Below are 12,872 nucleotides of genomic sequence, written 5' to 3' on the forward strand. Positions count from 1 at the left end.
TCGCCATTGTTCTATCGCTTTCTCGCAATCTCGCCCTCTGGATTTAAATATGCCATAGCTTTGTATGAATAGGTCACTCCCAATGCTCACATCCCTATGTCTATTTTAGTAAATACTTATGTCGGCACTGTGTGTTTGCTATATTGCACTGAAGAACGTCTACTGGTAAATCTTACCCATATATATATATATATATATATATATATATATATATATATATATATATATATATATATATATATATATATATATATATATATATATATAACTGAGTAGCAATTTGTTTTGTTGTAGTGTCACTTAAATTCACAATTAAACTATGCTACATAGAAAATTAATGAGCTGGCCGATTTTTTTAACGCAAAGGCCGGAAATACATTTTGGTGACCCCAACATAGCATAAATGTTTAAACATATTGCATAATGAAACGTAATATATATTTACTCGTTCTTAAATTGAGACTTAAAGCAACGTTCTATAACTATTATTAATTTCGCGTACACATACAATGTATATTGCCATTTATTTTATATGTAATATTATTTAAAATATGACAAAACTTGGCAAACTTGTGTTGCCCGCTGGGCCACGCATCCGCCAAGTTCTAGCGCCCGTCTCCATGCCGTCGTTACAGGTAAAAGTGTCGCCGATGGTACGCTAACGGGCCCGTATTAGCCCCGTAACCCCATTATGGGAACCTGTAGTTGTTGTAGTAGTAGTAGTAGTAGTATAAGTAGTAGTAGAAGTAGGAGTAGTAGTAGTAGTAGTAGTAGTAGTAGTAGTAATAGTAGCAGTAGTAGTAGTAGTAGTAGTAGTAGTAGTAGTAGTAGTAGTAGTAGTAGTAGTAGTAGTAGTAGTAGTAGTAGTAGTGGGAGTAGTAGTAGAGTAGTAGTAGTAGTAGTAGTAGTAGTAGTAGTAGTAGTAGCAGTAGTAGTAGTAGTAGTAGTAGTAGTAGTTTTAGTAGTAGTAGTAGTAGCAGCAGCAGCAGCAGCAGCAGCAGCAGCAGCAGCAGAAGCAGCAGCAGCAGCAGCAGCAGCAGTAGTAGTAGTAGTAGTAGTAGTAGTAGTAGTAGTAGTAGTAGTAGTAGTAGTAGTAGTAGTAGTAGTAGTAGTAGTAGTAGTAGTAGTAGTAGCAGCAGCAGCAGTAGTAGTAGTAGTAGTAGTAGTAGTAGTGGAATAAGTTGTTGTTGTTGTTGTTGTAGATGTTGTTGTTTTAGAAGCAGTGATGTTGGTTGTGGTTGTTGTTGTTGTAGCAGTTGTAGATGTTGTAATAGTAGAAGTAGAAGTCGTCGTCGTCGTCGTAGTAGTAGTAGTATTAGTAGTAGTAGTAGTGGTTGTAGTTGTAGTAGGAGTAGTAGTAGTAGTAGTAGTAGTAGTAGTAGTAGTAGTAGTAGTAGTAGTAGTAGTAGTAGTAGTAGTAGTAGTAGTAGTTGTAGTAGTAGTAGTAGTAGTAGTAGTTGTAGTAGTAGTAGTAGTAGTAGTAGTAGTAGTAGTAGTAGTAGTAGTAGTAGTAGTAGTAGTAAAAGTAGTAGTTTTTGTTGTTGTTGCTTTTGTTGTTGTTGTTAATAATGGTAAATAAAATAGAATTTCAGACGTCTTGTTACCTCATCGGGGTTACACTCTACTATTGTCGAGCAGTGCAGCAGGTCCGCTGCGACGCGCCCACAGTTAAGGCACGCTATCCCGTCAGACCCTAAGGAATAAATTGATGTTTCTTATGCCATTATTTAAAAGGATGAACATAAATATACTCAAGAGGGATGCTTTATCAACGTTCACTTTTAAATCTTTGCAATCTCTTTTTTTTGACAATTCAGAATGTTAAACGGTGACAAACCATATATCCCGGAACTTAAAAAGTACTTTCCCTATTTGAAAGTTATATTGGATCACCCAGAATTGTTTCAACTTTTCCACACCCTACATTAAGAAATAAATTGCAAGAAAGTCATCCATTCCTTGCATAAAAACCTAATAACCTAGATGATCAGAGGCCCTTGTTCACAGTTTCGAGCATCATGTTTAGTTAAACATTTTTAGTGATGACCCGTTGACCATGATGGGAAACTATGCACGAACAGTGCGAAACACACGGCGACGAAAAATTGTTCGTTTCAACTAACCCGAAAAAAACACTACTTTTTGTACCGACACAAAACTTGGTATTATTTCAGATTGGTTTCCGTCTTTTTGATCATTTTTGCCATACGCTAGTTTTACTAAAATTAAATGAGTTCGCGATCATTTGGCTACATTCGATGATATTCGCTGAATGAGCTATACATTAGCAAACACCAACTAAAGAACAAATGTTAAATAAATAGTTGAAAGTTGACAAAAAGATTTATTCGAACTTTCTTCCCCCGATGTTTAGATGTTATTGGAAACGAACGGCATGATGTTTCACATAATTAAAGGGGCCTTTTCACGTTAAGGTAAATTGACAAAATTAAAAAGTTGTTTCAGATTCGCACATTTTCGTTTGAGTTATGATATTTGTGAGGAAACAGTAATACTGAACTTTAACCATGTTCTAAAATATCCATTATATGCATATGTTGACGATTTAAAAACCCGAAAATTATAAAACGTAGCAACGCGAAACGATTGAATAATTTGGAGATTTCTGTTGTTGTCGTTTTATTTCGTGAAACTACGAGCATTGCGTATATAAAATATCAAATACATCTTTCATTGTATGAACACGGATGGCCGAGTGGTCTAAGCGGTAGTCTTTTACTCCAGGACTCCAGTGGTAAGTGGTTCGAGTCCAATTGAGGGTAACGTTTTTTCTTTCTTTAATTTTATTCTTGTTTTTTTTTTTTACTGGAGCTGTTTAGATCCGTTGTTAACATTTATCCATATAAAGCATTCCATGACAAACTCCAATATATGCCAGCATCTATGAAAAGGCCCCTTTAACAGCACATTCATTTTAAGGTGCACACTAACTTGTTAAATGTGTAGCAATGGTACGACTCATACACGACAGTTGCCCCTGAATACACTCACTTGGAATATTCAAGCTGATCAAAGCAAAGAAGGTCAATATCGCCACAATCAATAAATTGTATTTATGAATATTATTTAGAAATATCGAAATTTGTGGATAAATTAAAATTAATGGTGTTGTTTTGTTGTCTATACTTCTTTGTTCTTTTTAGTAGAAAGTACATTACCTGACAAAAATGACAACAGTATCGAAGTCACGGCGAACAGGTAACCTAGAAAAGAATCATGCACGCGTGAAAATTGTAACGAATCAGAACATATTCATGTCGAAGTTTTGGAAGACATGGTGGTTTTGATAACATGCACGATTTGGGCAATGCACATTTTGAAGTATTCAATACGACAATTACACGTTAATTTGTTAGTTGTAAATTTTAGCAAAAGATTAAAGAATCCAAACGATTTACTTCAAATCCGAAATCATCTCTATCTTCGTTCATTGGTCAAATACATATTTCATCGTTTTATGTGTAACTGAGCTTGGTAAGACTGTTGTTTATATGGTTGACATATTTTTCTTTATCAAAGTCATTGAATATGTTCCCTAACAAACCTAAAATGTTTCAGGCCTAACAACAATCTCCACGCAGAGTTGTCGTTCAATGCTCTCACATACAATCTTTGCCATCACAAGAAACCCCAACCAGATTTGGTAGGATTTTATTTTTTATTTAAGCATGTTCCCCATGACGTTATATACGTCACACATCACCCAATCTTGAAATTTATAGTAATGACAAACATCATGAACACAAACGTGTTCGTTTTATGTGTAACAAACTAACAGTAGTGTCCATTGTGTAATAAAACATAACCAGCGGTGACGGACTGATATATAATTTCGTCAAATAAGCCTGACAGCACATGCATGGCCGAACGATAAGGATAGCAATGAGTCGTCATCGAAAATTGTACAACCCTTGAAAGTACAAGAAATAATAGTTGATAGTGAATAATATTTGAGTACCATCACACATATTAAGAGTTTTTTAATTATAAAAACATTTGGAGACAGTATAAGCACATATCTTTCTATAATTCATGTAATTATTATAGTTAGTTTTATTTAGTTTTATTAAGTTTGTCCAATAAGTAATCTGCATGATTTTATATGCATCCATTTTGGCAAGAAGTGATTACCGGCACTTATAGATTCATGTGTATACGTTTTTTGTTATAAAAATTACACAATACAAATTTTGTCAATGCACAGGTATTTGTATGAATAATAACTGGCCAGTTTCTTGCTTCATCTAACGGAACGGATGCCTCCGAATATATTACCATTGACTTGTATTTTGTGCTACACATAAGGACTCCGAGCAAACTTCAAGTTGGTCCGTGTATATACCGTCTTTTCCTTTTTCGTTTTGAATTCGACACAACGAAACATAAAAATTAACGCATATTAGTTCATATTCCACAAAATATGTACCTTCCAATTATATTATAACGCCGCTAAAAATGACTTTAAACGTTACGTTTTATAAAGAAGGCAAATAGCATGCGTAACGCCTATAGCAACTACATGCACGCGTTGAAGCGTTCCGTTTTAAATCATGGTTGTCTCCTAAAATGGAACGCGAATACGATTATAGAGAAGCGTGTATATCTGTAACTATACGTGTATGATTTGCAGAGAAAATTGCGCCTTCAAGCAAGCGTGGGCTTGCGTGATCTGTTCAAGTTCATGCAAAAGTTGAAAAATGTATCATTTTATTCCTTTTATACACATCCAGTTCATGTAAACAGTCATTAGACAATAGGATAAAAAACGTACCTAAAAACGTTATTTATAAACTTATTTATTTGTAACAATGTCATAGTTGTAACTTCTATTTAATAAGCGTTGTTTTTCTATTATTATAATGTAATGGTCATGTAATTTAATTTTACTAGATCTATTTATTTTCACTTTATAGTAGACAACAATAGTTGTCCCAAGACTCGACTAATCTTCGTCTATAACTGTCTACAGACTACATGTATGTATTCAAAAATTATAATATTTAAGGGAGAACACTGCGCAAAAAAGATTCTCTCCCTTAGAACTTATTATTTTTGAATACATAAATGTAGACAATTATAGAAGAAGAATAGTCGAGTCTTGGTACAGCTATTGTTGGCTACTCTAATGGGAAAATAAATAGATCTAGTAACATTTAATTACGATACAAAATGTACATATCTGCTTTTGTTTAAAATCATTGGATTTTAGTACGTTCATAACATGCATTTCGATAATCGTGGCACAATAAATATCTTTTTTTAAGCATAGCTTTTATCTTAAAGTAATTCAAACAATGTAATCATTTACTACATTGTATTAATATCTGTTTAACAAATTAAAAAAGCCCCGAATTATTGCTAAACATATACATTCAATAAGTATGGTGAACAATGCCCCTCAGAGCATAGATTGCCTCGTGAAGCCCTGTCACGACACGTCGTGTGCCGTCCTGGTGTATGGCAAGCGTGTCACGTAATCGTTCATAGTTCATGGACGACACATAGTTATAACAACGTTCATTACTCTTAAATTACTGGTGTTGAGCCTATCATTCGATATCTCGTCATACGCGTATTGCCATGATGACGAGATTTTCATTAACTACCATTTTCCCGTGTCACGCATGGGACAAGTCCTTCCCTCTCTATTTATGTTAATTTCTCTGCATAATGTGGTATAAAATATTCAACAACACATATATCAGTTTCTTATCCAGTTTAATGTCTGACATAACTAATATTTTCAGTTGTACAAATACGTTGTGATTGCTACATGATTGTGTCTTTTTCCATCTGTTCACCTCTAGATCTAAATGCTAACTGACTATTTCCCTCTAACATTTGCCCCGTGAAACTCAATTATGAATCCGATTGGTCAGTGTTCTGTGCGTGCTTATTGCTGATTGGCTAGATTACTAAAGATACTGAATCAATGAAACCCTGGGAACGGGATAAACAAACCACCCAAATATTTACAAGCTTTATCTGTATACATGTAAACACTTTTGCTTGACCATTACAAACATACCCGGCCTTGTGTCAACAATACTATTCTTTAATCTCTCCCTCATCGATAAGCTTATTTGTACATCTGTGCACTTTGTGACAGTCATGTTTCAATAAAGTAATCCCAAAATATTCCACCTACAAATTCCTACCATAACGTGACACAACCTATCCTCTTGTGTCACGTTATGGTAGGAATTTGTAGGTTGAATATTTTGGGATTACTTTATTGAAACATGACTGTCACAAAGTGCACATATGTACAAATAAAGTAATCCCAAAATATTCCACCTACAAATTCCTACCATAACGTGACAAGCGGTTCGACGCATAATTTCAAGAAACTAGGTTTCTCATAAGAACCTAGGTTCTCATAATGAGAACCTATGTTCTCGCTTGAAGATTGCACATTGCTTCAAGAACCCAAGTTTTCAAATGAGAACCTAGTTTTTCATAAAAACCTAGGTTCTCATCTGAAAACCTAGGTTCTCATGAGAACCTAGGTTCTCATTTGAAAATCTAGGTTATCATGAGAACCTAGGTTCTCATTTGAAAACCTAGGTTATCATGAGAACCTAGGTTCTCATGAAAAACCTATTTTCTTTGGATTATGCGTCGAACTGCTTGCCAAATCCATGGTTTTCATTTGGAAACCATAGGTTCTCTGAGAACCTAGGTTTGCAAAGAACCTTGGTTCTCATTATGAGAACCAAGGTTCTCATGGAACCTATGTTTTCATGAGAACCTAGGTTCTCTAAAAACCTAGGTTCTCTGAGAACCTAGGTTCTCTGAAAACCTATGTTTTCAGAGAAATTAGGTTTTCAGAATTACGCGTCGGACGGCGTAAACTTGCTAGTTTGGAAAACGGGACACATATTATTCAGAGCGCATGATCAATGGGGTTCACATATGATTACACAATGGATTGACAGAATGAAAACACACCGTTAAGAACTTTATTTTTGCAGATATCTCAAGTTATTGAAATATGTTTGCAAAGTCTTTAGTGCATAAGTTTTTCTTGCAGTGTTGCCGATATCTTACGATTGAATAATACATTATTACACATTATAAATAGAGATAAAACTTGTATTTATGCCATAATGATTGCTTACTACATGTATATCACAGACATACACAAAATAGAAAACTTTACCGTACAGTCGTTTCATAAACGTATTTCATAAACAGTTTAATTTTTTATTCACGTGTTCAGACCATGTCGACCGATTACTTTACTAATTTCATTCCTCAAGAAGTTTCCTACAAGTTTCGTAGAATATTACTAAGTATTGCCTGAATATTTTTCAAAAAATGTTCTTGGGGAGTAACATTCACGGTTTCACGCCTATTTCTTATCATTTTACAAATATGCCGCCAGCGTGTACCAAGCAATGGGAGACAACTGGAGGTTAACTATGGCAAGCGGTTCGACGCATAATCCCAAGAAACTAGGTTTCTCATGAGAACCTAGGTTCTCATGAGAACCTAGATTCTCATGAGAAACTAGGTTTATGAAATCCCAACAAAACCAGGTTTCTCATGAGAACCTAGGTTCTCATTTGAAACCCTTAATTTACGCTTGAGAACCTAGGTTCTCATTAGAAACTAGGTTTTTCGTGAGAACCTAGTTTCTCATAGACCCATAGAACTTAAGTTCTCATGAGAACCTAGGTTCTCACTCTGAGAACTTAATTTCTCGTTTGGTATTCTAGGTTTTCACAAGTACCTAGGTTCTCATTTGAAAACCTAGGTTCTCATGAGACCCTAGTTTCTTGGGATTATGCGTCGAACCGCTTGCCATACTGGTGGACTCTCGTTCCACGCAGGTCTTGCATCCAACCAGTGATTTGAAACAAGTTGCAAATATATGGTGCGGCGCTGGTTCTGAATTTGACACTAAATAGTGTTACAAGACCATAACATTATAATAATAGAAAAATCAACGCTAATTAAAATCCATTTTTTAAATACAATATAAGTTACAACTATGACATTGTTACAAATAAATAATTTTTTTAATTACATTTTTTGGTACGTTTTTTTTCACTTGACTGTTTAAATGAACTGGATGTGTATAAAAGGAATACAATAATACATTTCTAGACTATTGCATGTACTTAAACAGATCACGCAAGCCAACGCTTGCTTGAAGGCGCGTTCCGCTTCCCTGTCCACGGCCACTACCACATTGAAGAACTAATCAATAAAATAAACTCTGAAAGTCATATATATCCTTGACACAGAAAATCATACACGTATAGTTACAAATATACAAGCTTTTCTATAATGGTATTCGAGTTTCATTTAAGAGGACATTCTGGGTATAAAACGGAACGTTTCAGTGCGTGAAAGTAGTTTCTATATGCGTGACGCATGCTATTCGCCTTCTTTATGAAACGAAACGTTTAAAGTCATTTTTAGCGGCGTTATAATATCATTGGAAGGTAAATATTGTGTTAGCATTAACTCAATTTTGAGCGCTCTTTCCGGAACATTAAATATGTTATTCAATTAGTTATTAAATAGGCACATTCATTAATATTAATAATATATATAACTTAACCATTTCATAAGATTCAAACATTTTTTTAAATTGATTTTCCTTTTGTCCTGTTCTTTCTTTCAATATTTGCAGTGTAATACGACCGCAACATTATATTATGTAATTTGATGTTAAAAGTAAAACATAGGGGACAACACAGCCGCCGATTATTGTGCTTCTTAAAACATCATTCGTGTCTAAGAGGTAATAATAATTGGAAAACGGTCTCAGGGGAAGGGGTTTTACAGCTCTTGAAATGTAAGGACCTCCCCCTGATTATAGGACTAAAACGAGTTTTTTTGTACAATTAGTACTGAATTTGCATAGTATAGGGGCAAAGAACAAGAAGTGCCATAAGAGGCTAATTATAGCTCTATCAATTCGGTTGGATCGACATGAAATACCGGTACGTTGGGAAACATTTAGATGTCAGATTATGATCATTTCAATTTGGAAAAATATATTATTTGGAAAAACAACTGAAAATATCCACGTCTTCTTCATTTACGGCGTGTCTTTTCCTCCCCCAATAATGAACGTAAAATGCCATGCTGATCGAAATAAGTCATTTATTCTTATGTAAGGGAAAAAGTGCGCGCAAAAGCCACAAATGAGTTAGTCAATACTGTTACTATTCGTACAGGTTTGGAGAAAACCTAAAACCATAGTATTACTCCAAAGCAATGAGGATATTTATTTACCTGGTTTCAGATTTAATCCCGACATTTTCAAAGCTTATTTTATTTTATTTCATTGCTATCTTAAGGACAACTAAACTTTGTCTCAGAGATGTAAAACAAAGTCGGTCAAGGAAAGCGTGTCGTGCCTAAAGCGTAAAAATTTGTTTGTTTCCACTAAATCGACGACGCTTTTTTTCTTCCAACCCTAAGCTTTTTGTTTTGTTTTCCAGCTTGAATTTTCGATCAATTTTGCTAAATTCGATAAATATTGGTTAACCCTTTACCACTTAGATACGTATTTTTTACGCATTTGTAGTCCCTTCGAAAGTTAGATATAATAACTGAAGACCTCTCTTACTAGATTCACGTTTGAAAGGCTTAATTTGCAATCCTTAAATACTGATCAGGAGCAAACTTTTTTTTCAATATAAAACATACAATGTAAATATGTGCATAAGCAAGAACAAAAGTGGTATAATATAGCAGTAATAATGTCAAACACATATTATACATGATATGCTAGTATATACCGTACTGTTTTTGTGTGCTTTGGTTGCCTGTGGTGTATGTTGTTATTTTTAAAATGTAATAATCAATACTATAGATGAGTTGCTTTAGAGTTGGGTAGAAGACAACTGGACTGGGTTATGAAAGTTTATGTTTTCTTTTTTGTTAAAAAAATATGAAGTTTATCGTTGTTGAGGGCTATTTCTTTTTCAATTTGGATCTTTAGTTTTAAAAAGTTTATAAAACAGTTGAAAGTAGGTATTTGTTTTTGTGTATTTGATGCTGAATATAAAATAGTTCATTAATATGATAATGTGGTTCACGGTGTTATTAATTTCTGGTATTTTAGCAGCAAACATCATTATACCTGAACAGTCTGCGAGTTACTCCAAGGCTGTTCTGGTTTTGTGCCTTTTGCACATAGCCATTTTTACTTTTACTTCTGAGAGGAAAAAGAGATAAGTTTGAGAACATCTTGCTTTATCTGATATATATGCGCTTAATTTACTTTCAATTTACTAAATTACCCACCGAAAAAGATTTTCTGCACGTCTACATATGTGTCTTTTTCTGTGATTATTGGGGAACATGCATGTGCGTAAAGTGTCGTCCCAGATTAACCTGTGCAGTCCGCACAGGCTTATCAGGGACGACACTTTCCGCCCTAATGGTATTTTTCGTTTAAAGGATGTCCCTTTTTACCGAAAATCTAGTCTAAGTGGAAAGTGTGGTCCCAGACAAGTCTGTGGGGACTGCACATGTTAATCTGGGACGACACTTTACGCACATGCATTAAGCCCAGTTTTCTCAGAACCAGACACATATCATATCTTGTGTTGGCCTAAATGAATCAGGCCATTATAAATCGATGTAACCGTGACAAAGTGCCCGTAGTTGAGTCTTATCAATGTGAAGAAATTGAAACAGAGATACCATTGTCATTTCGCAAGTGAGAACTTCGATGTAGAATAACTTAATTTCTGGCGTGTGGTGCAACGAATATTACCGATTGTTACAAAAGTGCATGTATGCAACAAAGAAATATTGCCGTTAAAATTGGTAAAATATGCAAATTAGTTAAGTGAAACAACGCCAATGGTTATTACTCGCCAAACCCAGTACTTTTTCAAACATAGTAACGATTTTAGTCATTCGGTGCTGTTAATAAATGCAAAAAGTAATATGTTTAATCTTCCATCTGAAGGTCTGTTGCTAGAATTCGGTTTGTAATGTTTTCTTTTATATATCATTACGCGACAAAACAACAATTTCCACGTGATATATAAAGAATAGCAGGTTACTGTCTGATCTTTTTGTAATATATCAGGCAAGGCTTAGAATAATATAACGACGAGGCTTGCCGAGCCGTTATTTTATTCGTTCCAAGCCTGATATATTACAAAAAGATCAGACAGTAATCTGGTGTGTTTTGTTTTGTTTTTCATACCTCTTTTAAGAAATAATGAAAAAAATCGCTAAAAAGCTGCAGTTTTAGAGGGAAAGAATATGACTTTTGTCGTTTGATGTCTTCATAATGACCTTATGAGCACGCGCGCTTAATATTTGTAAAAATTTTTTTGTGCTGTTTATGTTGCATTTTGTGTTTAAAATTCATTCCCAAATTGTTTGTTTCGTTGAATCTGATTCGATTTTAGTAAAAATGATTACTTTATAGTTGATTCCGAGTAATATGACCATCCTCCACACATGACTGATATAAGAACTTTCTGTTGACCATGATTTATACAATTATATCAGGCAACGTTATATCAGGCATATATCAATGCGGCGTTATGATAAATCACTACTAGCGATTATTTTTTAATTAGTCTTGTTTGCAACCTCTGTATTTTTGTCTGATCAGTTAAATCCTAGAATCTATATTTAAGAGAAACTTAGATCTGGATAAATAAGCTTGCGATCTAGAGAACCGTTGTGTGGTACTACTTTTCGTCCATTAGATATTTCTTTGGAATCTTCCGTAATTGTTGATTGCAATTATGGAAGTTGTGCAACAAACAAAAACAATTGAACATTGCACTGCGTTATTAAGCAATTCACTCTTACCGAAACACAAATGCTTTTAACCGTGATTACATTTGATCAGCGTTCACTATTTTATACATTTCCCGGAACATTAAACTAGACATTTTGATAGTGCAGGTTCTCGTTAAAAAAGCAGAAAATAGCAGAAAACGCCGAATTACATAATGAGAAAAAAATTGGTTAAAATGCTGAGTAGTGTATTGCCTTTTTATCATAATTGCTTATGTGTGTATTAGAACATGGTGTTTTGGTCCGTTGAAATAACAATTTAAATAGGTGATAAACAATACACGCAGAATACATGAGAATAAGGAATAATTTGTTATTGCTTGTGTGCGATGTTTTGTTTTGACTTGTTTTTTGTCCCGTTGCATTGCATCACACCACATCACATAACGTTCTTATTATAATTATATTCTTCGTATGATCTGTTTTGCAGAATCGGTAAGATTACATGCATTCATTTATCGGTTTGTTATTGAAACTCGTGCTTTCATTGACGGAAACATTATAAACGAACTCTTATTAATGCAGTCGTTTATACATGTTTCAAAAGTCTTTTAAAAATCTGCTTTTCGACCGTGCGTGTCATGTCAAGCGATAACAACGTAAACCTGTGATGTAAATAGACCACATATCTGTGGTCGATCTTAAGCGTAAAGGTAAGATGTTTGTTTCATGTAACCCGACCGACCTTAAGTTTTGAGCCGATCCATTACTAATTGTTTTGGTATTTAAGGTTACGTTTTTGGTGTGTTTTTGCTAAATCACTAGAATAACAATTAAGTTAGCGATAAAAATATTAATAAATTCAATCAATTTTTTAAATTAGCATTAAGGTATGGTTACACAATTATAAAAATACGCTTTAATAACGATTCAGACGACGTATGCATGTCATTTCATATTTGTATTTAATTCATTGGTAATCGTAAACAAAGAATACGACACAAAAGTTTAGCAGACCTACTTGCGTTACCGTTATGGCCATGTTAGTGGACACAAATGTCTGGTTTGGCCTTATAGTATCATGTCGTTAAAGAACAGACTATGAAGCATTTTTTCAT

General features: G+C 34.3%; 1 protein-coding gene across 24 annotated transcripts in view; it reads right to left on the reverse strand.

Moving 5' to 3' along the window:
- The window catches only part of LOC127837303 (SCO-spondin-like), a 192,545-nt gene extending 183,232 nt beyond the window's left edge, over positions 1-9,313 (reverse strand). For all 24 annotated transcript variants that reach the window (XM_052364220.1, XM_052364240.1, XM_052364219.1 and 21 more), the window contains exons 1-3: positions 9,274-9,313; positions 3,180-3,224; positions 1,605-1,693 (exon numbers count right to left, since the gene is read on the reverse strand). In XM_052364220.1, coding sequence (XP_052220180.1) covers positions 1,605-1,693; positions 3,180-3,224; positions 9,274-9,298 — 159 coding nt within the window. In that variant the 5' untranslated portion in view covers positions 9,299-9,313. The remainder of the gene's footprint in view (positions 1-1,604; positions 1,694-3,179; positions 3,225-9,273) is intronic.
- Positions 9,314-12,872: the final 3,559 nt, after the last annotated feature.

This window comes from Dreissena polymorpha, chromosome 7 (assembly GCF_020536995.1).
Source record: "Dreissena polymorpha isolate Duluth1 chromosome 7, UMN_Dpol_1.0, whole genome shotgun sequence".
Taxonomy (NCBI): Eukaryota; Metazoa; Mollusca; class Bivalvia; order Myida; family Dreissenidae; genus Dreissena; species Dreissena polymorpha.